This window comes from Theropithecus gelada, chromosome 12 (genome assembly GCF_003255815.1).
Source record: "Theropithecus gelada isolate Dixy chromosome 12, Tgel_1.0, whole genome shotgun sequence".
NCBI classification, from domain to species: domain Eukaryota; kingdom Metazoa; phylum Chordata; class Mammalia; order Primates; family Cercopithecidae; genus Theropithecus; species Theropithecus gelada.
Genome location: NC_037680.1, coordinates 21,992,423 through 22,011,977, shown reverse-complemented (window position 1 = coordinate 22,011,977; position 19,555 = coordinate 21,992,423). Strand labels below are relative to the sequence as shown.

Here is a 19,555-nt window from a genome sequence, read left to right as displayed (position 1 = left end):
GTCCCCTCACATTGTATGGGAACCTCCCGGGAAAGCCTGTTTTCACTGTATCAAATCTTGCAACTGCACACTCTTCTGGTTCGTGTTTGTTACAGCTTGAGCTGAGCTTTCACTCGCTGTCCACCACTGCTGTTTGTCGCCATCTCAGACCTGCCATTGACTCCCATCTGGGTCCACCACTGCTGTTTGCTGCTGTTACAGACCCACCATTGACTCCCACCCCTCTGGATCCGGCAGGGTGTCAGCTGTGCTCCTGATCCAGCGAGGCACCCATTTCTGCTCCCCATCGGGCTAAAGGTTGGCCATTGTTCCTGCACAGCTAAGTGCCAGGGTTCATCCTAATCGAGCTGAACACTAGTTGCTGAATTCCATGGTTCTCTTCCGTGACCCACAGCCTCGGATAGAGCCATAACACTCACTGCACTGCTCAAGATTCCATTCCTTGGAATCCGTGAAGCCAAGAACCCCAGGTCAGAGAACAAAAGGCTGGTCGCCATCTTGGGAGGGGCCCACCCCAGCTTGGGAGTGGTCTGCCACCATCTTGGGAGTTCTAAGAACAAAGACTCACCGTTAAGAGTATCAGTATTGCTATTAATTTCAGCATTGCAAAATTTTAAAAATTCTTTCCATATAATTAATGTTTATTTTTGGAATATTACTAGCTAGATATTTGAGTTTAGAAGAAAAAGCTAGTTTGTAACATATTTTGTTTTATAATAATTTTTTGAAGTAAATATTCATTGTTTTTAAATACCATTGAATTTAAATTGTTTTTTTTCCCCTTGAACTAGGGAATACGACTTCCATATTTCAGGAGAATCCTAAGACATAGCTAATAATGAAAGCTCATCAAAGTCGTGGTCTATGATTTAAGAGAGCACTTGATGCTCAATAACTACTGTGGAAGCAAAGTCCTGGAATTGGTTGCAGCAATTGCTAGGATCTTGATGACAAGTTTTTGGCCTGGAAGTATGAAGAACAAAAAAAAAAAAAAAAAAAAAAGAAAGGAAAAGAAAACAAAATATCTCTGTGGAAGTTAACTTCTGTGAGAAATGTATGGTTTGTTGGTTTTGAAAAAATTCAGCTGTGCGCAGTGGTTCATGCCTGTAATTCCAGCCCCTTGGGAGGCCAGGTGAGTGTATCACTTGAGCCCAGGAGCTGGACACTGAGCCTGGGAAAAAAAATTTAAAAATTAGCCAGACATGGTGGTGCATGTCTGTGGTCCCTGCTTCTCAGGAGGCTGCGGTGGGAGGATCATTTGATTCCAGGAAGTTGAAGCTGCAGTGAGCTCTGATGGCACCACTGCATTCCAGCCTAGGTGACAAAGAGACATCCTGTCTCAAATAAATAAATAAATAAATAAATAGAAGAAAAAAATTACATTTAACATAGTTTCCTCCATATCTGTATGTAAAGACAACACTCTACTAAAAGGCCAGGTGAGTTTAGGGGTTTTATTAGAATATTCTCCTGATTAGAAATCGGAGGTTAAAATTTCAACATATTATGACTGTTCGTTCGAGAAACTTAAGTGTTGCTTATTTTTTTTAACCAATAATTGAAGGAAAAAGAAGAAAAGGATATACAATGTTTCTGCAGATTGGTGAACCTGAAATTGTTGCTGATTGTATTATAAGTAGTAATAGAAAGCATAAAGATTTCAGCTGTGTTTGTTTCATCTGTGGCTTGATTACTTGGATCTCTGTTATTACCAAGAAAAATACAAGCATCTAATATGAATTTGTTGGGTAAGAACTGCCTAATTGTAAAACTCTCCCAATGTTAATAATTGTGGTACTAATGTGATTTATTTGTTGTGTTGTTATTGTTGCTGGCAGTATTGAATTGAGTTTCAGGAATTTGGAATAGTGCTTAAGTGGGATTTATGATTATGTCCATAAATCTGTGACCAGGGTCCTCTGAGGAACTAGGTCTATATTTTATTAGTAGACAAATAATCCCCAGAACTGAAAAACACCATGAAGCAAATGAATGTAACTGGCTTTTAAAGAACACTCCAGCAAACAGCAGAATAAATATTCTTTCAAATGCACATGGAGAGTCATGAAGACAGACCATTGTCCTGGGTCAAAAACAAACCTTAACAAATGTTCTCTAACCACGGTAGAATTAAACTACAAATCAATAATAAAAAGAAAACTAAGAAATGTTCAAATACTTGGAAATTAAAAAACACACTTGTAAATAAATTATGGGCCAAAGAAGTCTTTAAGACTGATGGTTAGGTGAGGAGCTTTTAGACATGGTACCTAAAGCACAACCCATAAAAGAAAAAATAAATATACTGTGCTTCCTCAAAGTCAAAATCTTTTGTTCTGCAATAGATGCTAACAAGAGAATAAAAAGAGAGCTACAGACTGTGAGAAAATATTTTCATATCATTTATTTAACAAACAACCTGTACACTGAAATGTATAAAGAACTCTTAAAACTGAAAACATGACTCACGCCTGTTAGCAACTTGGGAAGTCAAAGTGGGAGGATAAATTAAAGCCAGGAGTTCAAGACCAGCCTGGGTAACAAAGCGAGACCTGTCTCTTAAAATTAGCAGATTTGCTTGAGCCCAAGAAGGTCAAGGTTGCAGTGAGCTATGATTGTACCACTTTACTCTAGCCTGGGTAATGAAACAAGACTCTGTCTCTTAAAAATAAAAAAAAAGGCTCCATAATCCCCCCAAAACACAACTCAACAATTAAAAAATCCAATTAAAAAAAAGTAGCCAAAATATTTGAGCTGACATTTCTCTAGACTATGGATGGTACATAAGCTTCTGAAATGCTTAATGCTTAATTTCATTAGTCATTAGGAAAATGCATATAAATACCAAAATAAGATACTTATACAAGCATATGTGACTAAAAAACAAAACAACAAAAAACCTGGTAATATCAACTGAGGGTGAATATGGGGAACAATAGACATTCCCACACATTAATGAGGGCCATGCAAAATGCAAAACGGTACAGCCACTCTGAAAAAGTTTGCCAGTTTCTTATAAAGTTAAAAATGTACCTATAATATGATCCAGCAATCAACTTATGGCATTCTAAAAGTGGACTTGACAAACTGCGGTTTGAGTTCCAAATCAAGCCCATGACCTGTTTTTGTATGGCCTGAAAGCTAAGAATGTTTTTACATTTATAAATGGAAGAAGAAAAACTAGGAAAAGACGAAAGAAAAAAAAAAAAAAAGGAGAAAGACTATATGAGGCCTGGCAAGGTACAGTAGCTCACACCTGTAATCCTAGCACTTTGGAAGGCCAAGGAATAAGGACTGCTGGAGCCTTGTTCAAGATTAGCCTAGGCAACACAGTGAGACCTCATCTCTACAAAAAGTTAAAAAAATTAGCTTGGTGTGGTGGTGCACCCTTGTAGCCCTGGCTACTCAGGAGGCTAAGATGGAAGAATTGCTTGACCAGGGAGATCAAGGCTGCAGTGAGCTGTGATTATGCCACTGCACTCCAGCCTGGGTGACAGGGCAAGACCTTTTCTAAAAAAATAAAAATAAAAAAAGAATACATGAGACCTGTCAAGAGTGAAATATTTACTATCTGATCTTAAAAAAATTTTAGATAAAAAATTTACATTCACACAAAATCCTGTACATGAATATTAATAGTGGCTATTCATAATCATCAAAATTGGACACAGCTCAAATGTCCTTCAGTGGACAAATGAATAAACTATTGTAGTCCATTCTTAGAGTAGAAAACTATTCAGCAATAAAAAGAAACACTTCATTGACATAACTTTGCTTAATCTCAAAGGCATTTCCTTAAATAAAGGAAACCAGTCTCCAAAGACTGAATACAGTATATAATTTCTTCATATGATATTCTGGAAAAGACAATAGGGATATAAAATAGATTAGTGGTTGTCAGGGATTAGAGGTATAGTGGAGAGATTAGTTACAAAGTGCTACCATAAAGGAGTCTTTTAGGGGTTATGAAATTGTTCTATATACTGAGAGAAGGTGTGTTTATGTAATTCTATACATGTGATAAAACTCAGACTGTATAACAAAATATTCCAACTTATGAAATGTGAATTTAAATATTAATAATATCAATAATAAACTCTCCTGATGAACAAGTTATTTCATACTTCTGTCATTAGGAAAGACACCGTTCTACCAATCATTCTTAATGGGGGATAAGAGCAGATCTTAGGATGAAATTTAAAAAATAAAATGCTGGGAACATCATGGTCCAGCAGCACTTATTAAATAGAAGTATGAACAGAAAAAGGTGTGTAGTGACCGGGTGTCACTATGTTGCCCAGGCTCGTGTTGAATTCCTGGACTCAAGCGATCCTCCTGCCTCAGCCTTCCAAAGAGTGCTGGGTTACAGGCGTGAGCCATACTCTTGGACAAAAAGAACAAGTTTTGGTTGTCTGCCTTAAATAATTGAACTATGGCATTAGTTTAAAAAAGAAAATATTTATCTTCCATCTCTCTATAGAGAAACATACAATTTTGATTTTAAACCTATTTTCTATTAAACCTATTTTCTTAAATATAGGTTTAAGTTGTGGCATTCACCTATGTTAGACCAGATCCACAGGTTCGGGTCATTGAATAAAAAAGAAGTTGGAGTGAATTTTAGGTAAAACTTCAGAAGTTGATACTCAAATACTGGCTACATAAAAACTGGTTAACCCTAAAGAAGGAGTTCCTGAAAGGGGATACGAAGCAGTTTTCCCAAGTGCTGGCAATGTTATGTTTCCTGATGTAGGATCTTGTGACACAGAGGTGCTCATGTTGTAAAATTGTAGAGCTGTATTATTTCTGCATTTTACTAAATAAAAAGGTATATTCTCTTTACTATTATTCAGAAGGTAGTGAGTGAAGATTTTTTTTGTGTTGCTATGTACCTCATATTATTAAATTTCCTGGTGATGTGCTGAGGAAATATTCATGTCCTTTTTCCAATAGGGATGCCCCGTACAAGGCTATGCTACCAACAAGCTTCTTGGACTTTGAATATAATTCCTATAATTTCAGGAGGAAGATGGAGAAAAATGTAGGATCACTATAGTCCACTTGCACACACTCCTTAGATATTCTCATCTAATTTTGAACCCATTAGTTCTCTCTGAGGTCTAGATTGAGGAGTGGTATGGCATCTGAGGGAGAGATACTTCGTATTTCGAGGATTCCAAAAGAGATTTTCCATGCCCTTGTGGATAAAATTCGTTGAGGAAAGAGTTCACACGACAAGACAGAAAAGACCAAACATTGTCCCAGGCAAAGGTGAAAGTGTACTCTCCTTGTAAGAATCTTTCTATTCCCAGTCCTTTGTCCTGTGGCTGAGGTATGCCTGGTATCATATTGCCCAGAAATATGGAACAATTGGTTGGGACCTTGAGATTTCTTTGTAAAATCTCAATTTGGCTAATGTTGACCTTAGACATTAGGGCCGATATATCCTTAGAAAGTAAGGAAAGATTGTCTTCAGCAATTTGCATTATCTTAGAATATTGGGTTCCAGGAGCTGAAAAAGGTAGGAATAGACAACAGATCCAGCATGGACTCTGCTTGGCTGAAAATCATATTTACTTCTGTTGTCTGTCTGTCTGTCTCTTTTTTTCCCACACTGTCTTCTCAATGCAGAATCATATTCAAGCCCCCGCCTTCCTTGAAAAAAGCATTCATTCATTTCCTTTTGTTCCTTGTTACGTTTCCTTTCACAGCAAGGCTTCTTGGAAAAGAAGCCTAAAAATCTCATTTCCAATACTTTACTCCTTCAATGACATCTAGAAATACATAGCTTCCCTGCCTGTCATTCCAGTGAAGCTGTTAAAGTTAAGACAATTTAATAAAGCTCTCCTGACTGCTAAAATGAAAGGCTTATACAGTTTCTGTGACAGCTGATGATGTCAAGCCCTCTGATTTCTTTGAATATGTCTCTTCCCTTGGTTTTAGAACACGACACTTTCCTTGTTCTTCTGTATCTCTGGCTCTTTCTAGAGTTCTCTTTGTCAATTCTTAGAATTTTGTTTCTATTACCTTCTTCTCACTTAGGTATGATGCCTAGATAATATCATCCATACCCACAGTTTCAACTATTACCTAAATGCTGACAACTGTCAAATTTCTACCTTCTAACTAAACTCAACTGCTAGTTGTGTCCTAAATGCATTTCATTTTTCCTTTACAGAAATAGAATTGCTAGCTTTGCATGTGGCCACCAAGAACAAAAATTGTGTTTTAGACTCAGTCTTCTTTGTAGATAGGCAGGGCCATGACCAAACACTGGCCCAGGGGGCTTAGGTGAACAGGTCATGAGGCAACCTCTGAAACCTTTCTCAAGGGAGAGTTCACACGCATTATTTGTCTTTTTTTCTTTGTCCCTGCCTGCTTCTCACTGCTTGTAACAGCTGCCACCTTCTTGGACTCAGAGGTCAAGGCCACGGGTGACAGGGCAATAAGAGATAAACAAACAAATAAAAGACTAGTGTCTCTTTAAATGAATAGTTTCCAAAACAAGTTAATTGTATCAGTGAATATCACCACTATTCACCTAAAACAGAAAGTATGGCTCATGCTGTCCTTCTCCTACTACTAAATCAGGTTTATTTAATGAGTATTTCATGTATTTATTGACTATTTTCCTTTACATCCACTTCTATTACATTTACTTATTCAGACTTACTGTTAGGTACCCACACACACTCATTTACTCTTCACCCTATGATGCCAATAATCCTAGTGCCCTATCTTCCCTATTCCAAACCTTATTCTTTACTATTTACCAATACCCAGATTTTTACATGACATACTTTGATCATGTAAAACTATTCTTAGGGATCAAAGCAACTATGCTTTCTCTTGTGTGTTTGCAAAATGCTATTCCCTCTTCGTGATTGGACCTCACTCCACTCTAAGGTCTGCCTAGGTGACTCCCACACATTCACAGAGAAAGAAGACAGTTCCTATACTCGGGGAGCAGACAGTCCAATGCAAATGAAATGACAAGATTACAAATATGTACACTAAATGCAGAATTTAAGTAACATGAAAAGCTCCCAATATTGGCCAGGCGTGATGGCTGACGCCTGTAATCCCAACACTTTGGAGTTTGAGATGGGCAGATTTCTTGAGTTCAGGAGTCTGAGACCAGCCTGGGCAACATGGTGAAACCCTGTCTCTACCAAAAATACAAAAACATAGCCAGATGTAGTGGCGTGAATCTGTAGTCCCACCTAATTGGGGGGGCTGAGGAGGAAGGATGCTTTGAGTTCAGAGGGGTGGACATTGCTCTGAATCAAAATTGTACCACTATACTCCAGCCCGGGTGACAGAGTAAGACCCCAACTAAAAAAACTAACAAACAAACAAAAAGTTGCAATGTCTACAAAATTTAACTAAGGAATATTCTTAATTTTTTTTATGAAAGTTAGAGATTTATCAGATTATCAAAATTACAGTTATAAATACATATAAATACATATCCTTTTATAGCTGGATAAAATCTTTTATTTAACATATCTTTATCTGTTGTTGAATAAAGGATTATAGTTTATAGAGAAAAGTATGCTTTCCTATATTTCATGCACTGACACCTCATATCTGTCACAGCCTTCTAAGCCTAAAAACAGTTGAGTTTAAGAGGCTATTATGTTATATGGAAGCCCTGGAGACAAACGTAAGCATGACTATTTTGCCATGCCAATTTTATCTGAGTCCAAATAATTACATGGGCAAACTAATAGAAGATCTTGTTTGGATAACTTTAAATTTTATAACTACTTACTAAAGTCTACTAAAATTGGGTGTCAATTTACTGATCTCTCTCCTGGATGTGTGGTAAGATTGAAGGAGAGGATTATTTGACTATGAAAAGAATAGGAACACCATTTTTTTTTTTCTCCAAATATAGTTTAATAGTAAAAAAAAATTTTGAATTACTAATCTTCTAAATAGATCAAAATAATGGCAAGTTCAGTAGATTACTGTTTGCCTAGGCTAGAGATAAAAAAGTGGAATGAAGAAATGTTCTAAAATTGGATTATAATGGTAGTGTAATCATATGCAATTACTAAAAATTATTAAATTGTATACTTAAAATGGGTGAATTTTATGGTCCATAAATTACACTTCAATTGAGTAATTTTAAAAAAGCAAAAGCAGGACTGAGTCAAGATACATGGGCTAGCAGTCACAATATTTGGAACCCATTTCTGGTTCTGCTTTTAGCCAACTATATTGACTATACATTTTCACTTAAAATCCCTAAGATACATGAAAGAAGGAGTTTATATCCTTAAGAGAAAAAAGAATAAAAAGTTACCACTTATATTTATTTAGTTTAAAATTAAATTTATACATTAAGAGCAACTTAAGACAAAAGGAAAGCGATGGCCAAGGAGTTTATGAAAACAATCTCCAATGGTTGTCTAAGAACTACAAATTCAAAGAAGAATGGAATAATTTTTTTTATTATCTAATGAGCAAAGATTCTTAAAACTGCTAATCCTGCCTGGCGTGGTGGCTTATACCTGTAATCCCAGCACGTTGGGAGGCTGAGGCAGGAGGACTACTTCAGTCCAGGAGTTTGAGACCAGCCTGGCCAACATGGCAAAACCCCACCTTGACAAAAAATACAAAATTTAGCTGGGCATGGTGGCACGCACCTGTAGTCCCAGCTACTCCAGGGGCTAAGGTGGGAGGATTACTTCAGCTTGGGAGGTCAAGGCTGCGGTGAGCTGAGATCACGCCACTGCACTCCAGCCTGGGTGACAGAGCCAGACCCTGTCCCCAAAAAACAGAAATAAAAACAATCCTACTCAAAGTCATTGAGGCAATTGTCTTTACCGTTGGAGGAAATGTAAATTTGCACAACTTGTTTCTGGGATGGCAGTTTGACACTCTGAAAAAGACTGTTTTTGTCTTGTGTCTGTGCAAAAGCCATATACTTACGGGGCTATCCAGTATGCTTTCAGAAATTTAGGTATTAGGATGTTTCAAACAGAAATATTTATGGTTTAAAAAATTTTAGAAAGATATCTTTCCACATGTATGCCTTGCATTTCTCTCCCTTTTCTTTTTATTGATTTCTTATCTCTTCCTTTCTTTCTTCCCTTCTTTCTTTTCTTTCCTTCTCTCTCTCTTCCACCTTTCTTTTGCTTGTTTATTTTTCAGCTGTGCTCTTTAGGTCAATGTTGAGCATAAGTACAAAAGCTGATTAAAAATATTTTTGACCCCTTTCTCTGATAACATCTCAGGCATTGTCTAAGAATAGAAAAAGAAAATACTTATTTTAATAAAATTTATATTAGAAACCCAGAGAAAACATAATATATAATAGAAAAATATCAAAAAAGTGCAGGCTATGCCTGTAGACTTTCTTCAAGATTAAAAAAAAATATATCTCATATTGGGAGTTGTGATCCTTTCATTTGCTCAAAACTTGTGTATTTCTGTTCTTTGTTTTTCATTGTTCAGAACTGCTAAAGAAAGTTTTTTTTTTTCTTGGTGTTATGCTAGTCTCCAAAAACAATCTGACATGCTTTATCATTTTTAGATACTCTTGGAAGGTTTTAATAAGATAGGAAACACTGGTTTCCTGATGAATTTACATCTTGTCAAAACAAAAAAGAAGGAAATTTCAACACCATTGGGGGTCAGAACATAATATTCTAAAATACGGCGCCTTGGAATGCTGAGTACTTTGAACTGAAGGAGATTGAGAGGGCCTCAGAAACAAGGTCCTTCTGATCTTCTCTAATCCCCTGCCCTGTGACCTGCAGCCAGGTGAGTCAAAGAAACTGAAATCCTCTCCTACATCAAACGTTGAAACCTAGAACGCTCACTCACTGACCTTTTCTCTTCTCCCTGATAGACTTTCATATGACAGGTGCCCTGCCCTATGTGTGGAAGGAAGAAATGCTACATACAGGGAGCAAGAAGAATCCAAAAATACAGGCCTTATTGAGTACCCCCACCACTTTCCGTTGATTACGGTTAGATTATATTTTATTCCAATTCTATTTAGTCACATGTATTCATTTCTTTCATTCGACTTAGCATAAAATCATAAGTTTCCCCTGGGTTTTTCTCTTGCTAAGCTGTTTTTGCTATAGAAACATCAACCATGCCCCTTGTGATGGTTATGAAAAATGGATTATCTTTTTGCCCCTACATCATGTGCTCCTGAGTTGGTACCTCTGTCCAGCATAAACTTGGACCACGACCAGGCTCAGCTTCACCTGTGCTCCATGAGGCTCACTTCCTCACTGCACTGTCATCTTTATTCAGATGGCACCTCACCAGCACTTCCTTGGGTAAGACCACACCCTCATCTTCACAGTCCTCATTATCATTTAGAGCGCTACCTGATGGTAGAGCATAATTAAGTTGTTTCTTTGTTTATTATCTATTGTCATACTAGATACACGTTCAAGTATGTATGTGACAGTTTTGCTCTTTGGTTCTCTGAACCATTCTGAGAGAAGTGTCTTGAGTAGGGTAGATGACTAATAAATATTTGCTGAATACATGAATCCTTAGACATTAAGGTGCAACTGGAGTGAGAATAGCAAGAAGGAGAATTAATTGACCCAACTCTAGGATAACATCTCATCCTAGCTGATCTAGAATAGAAGGCTGGGCCTCACTTTCACAATCTCTGATTCAGTAATTCTGAGTTAGGACCCAAGAACTTGTATTTTTAAGAAGATCTCTAGTGAACATCATGCTTTTGGTCAAGGGACCACATTTTGACAATCACTGATGTAGAAGAACACTTGGGGTTAATAATGTTTTACATCATTCAAAATTATTAGAATAATTATTGTTATTTAGAGACAGAGTCTTGCTCTGTCACCCAGACTGGAGTTCAATGGTGTGATCATGGCTCACTGCAGCCTTGAACTACTGGGCTCAGGTGATCCTCCCACTTCAGCCTCCAGAGTAACTGGCAGTAAAGGCACCTGCCATCACGCCTAATTAATTTTTGTAGTATTTGTAGAGATGGGGTTTTGTCATGTTGCCCAGGCTGGTATCAAACTTCTAGACACAAGTGATCCTCCAGCCTTAGCCTCCCTGGGTGCTGGGATTACAGATGTGAGCCACTGTGTCCAGCAAAACTATATTTTTTAAACAAGCAAATTATTTAAATTCTTTATTAAACCAATTTCTATCTCTTCTCTTTAAGAATCAGCAATGACTTATCCAAGGTTGTAATTCTTCAGAGATACTTTCTATTGGATAACTAGTCAAAATCAATATTATACCTATAATTAGGATACTAAGTCAACTTTTAAGTATACTAGAAGTGATTATATGTAGAATGCTGCTTTTTTTTAAGGGGAAACATTTTTATTTTGATAAATATTTAAAATACTGTGCTAAAATGCACCTACAATTTATTCTCTTAACAATTTTAAGTGTACAATTCAGTTAAGTATGTTCACATTGTTGTGCAACCAATCTCCAGAATTTTTCTACCTTGCAAAATTGAAATTTTATACCCATTAAACAGTAACTCACCATTTCTCCCTCTCTGAGCTCCTGACAGCTACCATTCTACTTTCGGTTTTTATGAATTTGACCAATCTAGATACTTGGTAACATTGGAATTATACAGTATTTTCCTTTTTGCATCTGGATTGTTTCACTTGGCATGATGTTCTCATAGTTCATTCATGTGGACCACGTAGCATGGTTCTTTTTAAAACTTAATAAGGTTCCATCATATGTATACACATTTTGCTTGCCTTTTCATGCATTGATGGACAGATGGGTTAATTCCACCTTTTGGCTATTACGAATAATGCTATTATGAACACGAGTGTACTAATGTCTTTTGGGGATCTTGTTTTTAATTCTTTTGGCAATATATCCTGAAGTGAGATCACTGGATCATATGGTAATTCTATTCTTCGGTTTTTGAGGAAACTGCCATACTCTTTCCTACAGGGGCTGCACCATTTTACATTCCCACTAACAGTGCACAAGGGCTCTAATCACTCTGTATCCTAGCCAATATTTATACCCTGCACTTTTTAATAGTAGTCATAGAAAAGGGTGTGAGGTGATATCTCACTGTGGTTTTGATGTGCATTTTCCTGGTGATTAGTGAAGTACTATGCTATTTTGTTGTTGTTGTTGAGACGTAGTCTCGCTCTGTCGCCCAGGCTGGAGTGCAGTGTCATGCAGTGTCGTGCAGTGTCGCGATCTCAGCTCACTGCAAGATCCTCGCGAGTTCACACCATTCTCCTGCCTCAGTCTCCTGAGTAGCTGGGACTGCAGACGCCAGCCACCACGACCAGCTACTTTTTTGCATTTTTAGTAGAGACGGGGTTTCATTATGTTAGCCAGGATGATCTTGATTTCCTGACCTCCTGATCCGCCTGCCTCGGCCTCCCAAAGTGCTGGGATTACAGGTGTGAGCCACCGCGCCAGACTGTACAATGCTATTTTTAAACTGGGTTCTGACTCAGTACAGGAGTCCTGTAGGCCAGAGAGCGATCAGGGCAGGGCCACCATCAACCAGACCTGACTTGTCTCACGTGGGTCCTGGCTGTTTCTAAAGGTTTCCACATTGTGTGATGCACATAACACCAAGTCCCCTATCTCCCATTTCCCTGAGGATTCCTTTCCTAAGTTTTATTTCCTCACAATTCACTCATTAGCAGTATTTTATCCCTTATGATTCAAATCAAAATGTTCTTTTAATTTTAGATTCTAGAATGACCTAGAAGATTTTTCTTCTGTGGTCTCAGATCACTTCACTTATAGCCTTGTTTTATTTGGTCTCTTCTAGCTGTCATTTCCATCTATGTCTCCCTCAGTTGATACTACACAATTTTAAGTAGGATACAGGTATTTCTCTTCTTTCATTCTTCCAGAGTTCTATAGGTTGCTGGGTACATAGTTGAAGACAAATAGGTGTTTTAACATTTGTTACATGGTATATATTAGTGTTATACAAACCAGACATCCTAAAATTTTATTAGCTGATCTTCATGGATCCTGAGTACTGTACCCAAAATTGTACCTTATTTAATCTGAATAAAAATGGAATCAGACTATTATAAAGGATGTGAAACCCAGTTTGGTAGACTAATTCCATTCAACCTGGGAACCTTTATTATTAATGTAAAATGGAGTAAAGTTAAATATGATGAATCATTTTTTATTGTTATACCTTTGCTACCTATGTTTTATTTTTGTAAATGACTTCCTCAAACCCAGAACAGAGTCAGATTACTACATTATTTTAAAATGCAGTATGCATTTGTTGGGCATTCATTGTTTCTTTTCTTGCTGTTACACTTGCCATCTTTACAGCATGCAAAGACGGCTATTCAAATAACATCCCTCCTGATATATCCAGGTCACAAAATAATATTTTCTCTAAGACAAACATCACATTATTATAAACTAAGTGCCAGAATATAAGAGCTATTCTAACATTGCATTCTAAAATAATTGCTTTGAATCCCAAGTGCTTAGAGAACAAGTAAATGTGTCTGCCTATAATTTTCAATCAGTCACTCGATTGTTCAGAGAAGTAGTTGACAGTATAAGTACCCTGTATGTATTTTATTCAGAGGAGGGGAGAAAACAGAAAATTTGAGGCTAAGGTAGGCTGACAGGTTGATTGAGAGCACCAGGGACCTTCTGCTTTTCAAACATAATTGCGACGGTTCTATTATGTAATAGCACAATGATTTTCAAAGATTATAATAAACACATGCAGTAGCAAAAATAAATAAATAAATGAAATTTAAAAACCTTCCCAGCATTCTTACCTGGAGGCAGATCCTGTATTTTGGGAATGTAAAAGCACTCCCTGAAGTGCCTCAGTTTATCTAACTCATCTAGGTGGAGAGCGACCCTCTCATCCGTTGGGTGGCATTTGAGTTCAGTCGCAATGCGCTGCACTGTGACAGCCGGCAGCTCAAGAGGTGAAGGCTCCATTACAAGTTGTTCTCTAAAACTGAAAGAGAATAACAAAACATAATCTAGCCACCATAATTTTCCTGCAGAAAATGAGCCCTTTAGGTAATACACCTTTTGTTTTCACGAAGACTCCCCTTTTCCCAACCTCAGGAATAATATACTTAACCAACCAGCGTTAAACCCCGTGAATGAGTTTTTCTCATATATAAAAAGAAGGAAATAAGTCCGGTGTGGTGGCTCACGCCTGTAATCCCAGCACTTTGGGAGGCCGAGGTGGGCGGATCACTTGAGGTCAGGAGTTTGAGACCAGTCTGGTCAACATGGTGAAACCTCATCTCTACTAAAAAAATACAAAAATTAGCTGGGCGTGGTGGCAGGCACCTGTAATCCCAGCTACTCGGGAGGCTGAGGCAGGAGAATTGATTGAACCCAGGAGGCGGAGGTTGCAGTGAACTGGGATTGTACTACCGCACGCCAGCCTGGGTAACAGAGCAAGACTCTGTCTCAAAAAACAAACCAAAAACAAAAAAAAAAAAAAAAAGAAAAAGAAAAGAGAAACAAAATAATAGTAACTTAGAGATAATGAAATGATTACATTAGATAATAGTGCTCAGGACAGAGTAAATTCCCAGTAAATGTTAGCTCATTCCATTCTTCTTATCTAGAAACATGTACCACACTTGTGGCTTCCAAATATATATAACATCATCACCTTTTCCTCTAGGTATCTTATGAGGAGATAATGGTAAGGACGATCTTTGTCAAAGTGTAAAAAAGCAGCATCCCACTTAGCTTGTCCTTCTCCAGATCCCAGTTCCACTGTTCCACTCCCAGTTGTTCTTGGATCATGGTTTTAAAACTATGGACATATTGAACCTGAACAAAATCCTGTTTTGTGAGTGAAAATCATATTCATGGAAAATGTAACTTTACTTAAAATGTTAGTATTTTGTTCATATGAATACCAAAGAGATTCATCCACCTGTTGCTGTTAATAATTATAAATTTTTTCTTTTTCAACACCATATGTATTATCTTAGAACAAACGGGACTGTTTGATGTTTCTTGAAACCACTGTATTCTGTTTAATCATCATGCGACATTTCCCACTTTCTGGAAAAGGATAAATGACAATGGAGATTTAATCACATATGTTTTAAACTTCACCCAAGCTTGTTTGTTTGTTTATATTTCTCCTAAGTTTGGTTTTTTAAAATTGAACAAAATGATATTGCAGGAAATAAAATTTCTTTGGGCTAGATTTACATACAGTTTTGCTGATTTCATTTAATGTATGCATTTATTTACTCTTTCAACCAATATTTATTTGGTACCTATTATGTGGCTCCCAGCACTGGCAGGACAGCATTGTATGAGAGAGTGCATAAGTGCCAACCCTTATACAGTTTAATTTTAGCAGAAGAATAGAAAAACAATGTAGTTTCAGATTTAAGAGCTATGAGGAAACAGCAGAGTAATGGGACAGAGTGACTGGAGTGTGGAAGAGCTACCTTAAAGGGTCTCGGTTATCTTTCTGAGAAAGTGATAGAGGAGCATTTCTACATCATGTCAAGATCTGGACCTGGAGGAAGCTGGCAACAAGTGCAAAGGTCCTGGGGTGGAAATGGGCTTGGCTTGTTCAACTGAATGCATTAGGGAGGGAAAAAGAGGGAAGGAGGAATGACAAACTGTGATATGCAAAAAGCAAAGGCAGAAGGTAGTCACAAAGAAATTTAGGAGCCAGAAAGAAATTTGAAATTTTATAAGTTTAATGGGAAACCATTGGGGAGTTTTGAGTAGAAAAGTAATGTGATATAATTTTACATTAAATAATAATCACTTTGCTCCATAATGAGTTATTAAAACAATGAGATACCATCTCACACCAGTTAGAATCGCAATCATTAAAAAGTCAGGAAACAACAGGTGCTGGAGAGGATGTGGAGAAATAGGAATGCTTTTACACTGTGGGTGGGAGTGTAAACTAATTCAACGATTGTGGAAGACAGTGTGGTGATTCTTCAAGGATCTAGAACCAGAAATACCATTTGACCCAGCCATCCCGTTACTAGGTATATATCCAAAGGATTATAAATCATGCTACTATAAAGACACATGCACATGTATATTTATTGCGGTACTATTCACAATAACAAAGACTTAGAACCAACCCAAATGTCCATCAATAATAGACTGGATTAAGAAAATGTGGCACATATACACCATGGAATACTATGCAGCCATAAAAAAGGATGAGTTCATGCCCTTTGTAGTGACATGGATGAAGCTGGAAACCATCATTCTGAGAAAACTATTGCAAGGACAGAAAACCAAACACCGCATGTTCTCACTCATAGGTGGGAATTGAACGATGAGAACACTTGGACACAGGGTGGAGAACATCACACACCGGGGCCTGTCGTGGAGTGAGGGGATGGGGGAGGGATAGCATTAGGAGATATACCTAATGTAATGACGAGTTAATGAGTGCAGCAAACCAACACGGCACATGTATACATATGTAACAAACCTGCACATTGTGCACATGTACCCTAGAACTTAAAGTATAATTAAAAAAAAATTTAAAAAAAGAGTTGAGAAGGTAGACCAATTAAGGTTAACACAGTAGTTCAGGAGATAAATGGTGGTGAATTAAATTTGGTGATGAGGGCAAAGGTAGAGGGAAGAGTGTGGATTTATGATACATTTTGGAGAAAAAGTAGATAGGACTGGCGGATAGATGATTTCTAGTGAGGACAGGAAAGGAACTTTCTTTTAGCTTTGGGGTATGGGCAAATATGTGAAATATGATGAAATAAAAATACCTGGGGAAGAAACATTTTGAGGAGGGAAATTGGAATTCAGTTTAGTGGACTGGTTGTGGTGGTTCATGCCTGTTACCCCAGCACTGGGAGGCCGAGGCAGGGAATTGCTTGAAGCCATGAGACCAGCCTGGGCAACGTAGCAAGACCTCATTGCTACACACACACACACACACACAAAGCCAGATGTGCTGGCACTGGCACACACCTGTGGTCCTAGCTACTGAGGAGGATGAGGTAGGAGACAAGGAGTTTGAGGTTGCAGTGAGCTAATTGCACCACTGCACTCCATCCTGGGCAACAGATCATGGCTGTTTTTTTAAAAAAATTCTATTTAGGATATATTAAGTTTCAAATAAGTATTGAACATGCAGGTAGAAATGTCAAGCTGGTCATTGGATATTTGAGTCTATAACTTAGGGGAATATTGGATCACAAGATATGTTTAATATTTTTCAATTCAGACTATACTTAATGCCTAGAATCCCTGGGGGCCAAAACTAACACAGAACTGAAGCTCTAGAATTCAATTCAATCTCCGTTCTTCTGCCTCCCTTCCTTTTTTACCTTAACTAACATACACAGTGTTTGGTAATAAAGAGGTGCATATCTGAGTGTTACATAATGCCAGTAAAACAGACATTATTCTTGCACTCTCTATTTTCATTCTTATACTTTTGGGCTTCTTCTTTTCTCAATTGTCATGGTCTCCACTGATAAGCCATTCTTTATATTTCTAGACAAAGATACCAAGCTTCACCATTGCATGTTTTTTACTTTGATATCAGTCGTGACTCCTAACTGCTTCAATCCATGGTTCTGTACAAAAGTGTAGGATTTCAACATTGACGGATGGTGCTTTCAATATCTGACCATAAGTATTATTTGTCCTCCACATGAAATTTTCTATTTCTGTGATTTTTCTCATGCCATTTCCTTTGCCTAAAACGTTTTGCTCCCCTTCAACTTGTTTGGATTCCAGCCAACCTTCAAAGACCTAGCTCTAATGCTTTCTTCAAGAGGCCTCTTACGATGTCTCAGGCAAAAGTAGCCTGTCTTCCTCTGAACACCAATAACAATTAGGAGCACACTTATGTACTTTACTTATGAAAATAATACATTCGAAGCAGATGAGAAATACATCAAATCTATTGAAGAGTGAAAATGGAACCCCTAAATAAACTAGTATGAAATATCACAAGCCGCCCCCCCCCCAAAAAAAAGAGAATAATACATTCTACCAGGTACTATATTTATTTGGACATATGTATGGTTAGAAAAGATAGAAAACATTTGCTATGCCTAAAACTCGATTCTAAATGGTTCCCCACCTATAGATTTCTAATGAAGGAACCTGCATTTTGAAGAGACATCACTGTGTCTCTGCCACTTGGCATTATCAATTGCCTGGTCATAGTTTATTAGACCTCTGTTGGACACTTACCCACTAAAGACAACATAGTTTCATCAAAAATCTGTGAATTATTTGCTGTAAAAGATCTAACCAAACAGTGATGATGTTTAGCTGAGCATATAATCAAATTCTTTCAGGAATCTGAGTTGCGGGATATGCTTATTCATTCAGTTAGGTACAGGAGCTGGAATTTAAAATAATCACATATAGAAGCTATGAAATGCTAGGCTCTAGGAGGAATACTATCATAGAATGACTCACTTTTCAAAGTAAAACAGAACCACTGATTGTTAAAGCATGAAAAGCACGAAGTGATTCCAGCAGCAAGTAAGAGTCACTTAGTTACACAATGGCCAGGGATTGAGCAGCTATGTCTCCTGAAAAGGTGACAGGACAAGCCCATCTTGAGGGTCACTGAATCCTTTATGAAACATGCTATGTGCAAGGCTCTAGGGGATCCATCTTCTTGGCTATTCCTAAAATTCCATGAGATGTTTTTCTGCCTTACTATCAAATTAGTCTTACTACAAACATGTTACTTATGGTAGCTGGACTGAGTTGCTGTTCTACCCTATTGAACTGAACTCCACCTGGGGGCCTGAATCATGTTTAATTTATCTTTATAGACACCTCATTTAGACAGAGTACCCCTGCTGCCAAAGTGGCAGTTCAAGAGAGTAAACAAAATTGGTTGATGAATTATTTGACATAATGACATATTACTAGGAGGACACCCTCTCTCATTCTGACCATATGAGAAAGACTTAGACAAACATTTCTAATGAAATTCAGAATCAAGAGAGTTTGCCTTATATTTGAGACTTTCTTTGGGAAGTCAGCCCTTTGAGTTCATTGGAGGTGACTTTAAACTCTAAGTGGGGTTACTTAAAGAGATTAGTTTGTTACCAACAGATTCTGAATAAATTTCAGCTTTCCTTATTTTAAAAATGATACTCATTAGCGTCATTCTATCTGTATCTTATTTAATCCTTGTAATAATCCTGAGGCATTAGAATCCTTTTCCTCCACATCAAGACGAAACCCTGGCACAGACAGAGTAGAAACAACAATGGACTAAAAGGATAGCAGAGTGCCCAGTAGGGTACTTAACCATGCCTGAGATGCTGCGTCCATTGTGCTGGTCTTCGGCAAAGCCCATGAATGGAACGCACAGAGCACAATTCCTCATCGGAGCCTTGAACCTCTCACTTTATTTTTCCTTGCATGTTGCTTCCTGAAGTGTGTGTGTGTGTATGTGTGTGTATTTCTTCAGCTCATTCCCTTTTTCTTTGGCTTCTTTTTTCAGTCCTACACTCAAGCTGCAAAGGACCACAAGTTATGTATGAATTGATTGACCTCCCCCCCCTTTTTTTTTTTTTTTTTTTTTTTT

General features: G+C 37.6%; 1 protein-coding gene across 4 annotated transcripts in view; it reads right to left on the bottom strand.

The window, feature by feature from the left end:
• KYNU (kynureninase) overlaps window positions 1-19,555 on the bottom strand; it is a 296,464-nt gene that overhangs the window by 150,675 nt on the left and 126,234 nt on the right. For 3 of the 4 annotated variants that reach the window (XM_025405226.1, XM_025405224.1, XM_025405227.1), the window contains one exon: window positions 13,779-13,966. In XM_025405226.1, coding sequence (XP_025261011.1) covers window positions 13,779-13,947 — 169 coding nt within the window. In that variant the 5' untranslated portion in view covers window positions 13,948-13,966. Of the gene's footprint in view, window positions 1-13,778; window positions 13,967-17,403; window positions 17,488-19,555 lie in introns of all 4 variants that reach the window. The other variant, XM_025405225.1, reaches the window with a different exon arrangement.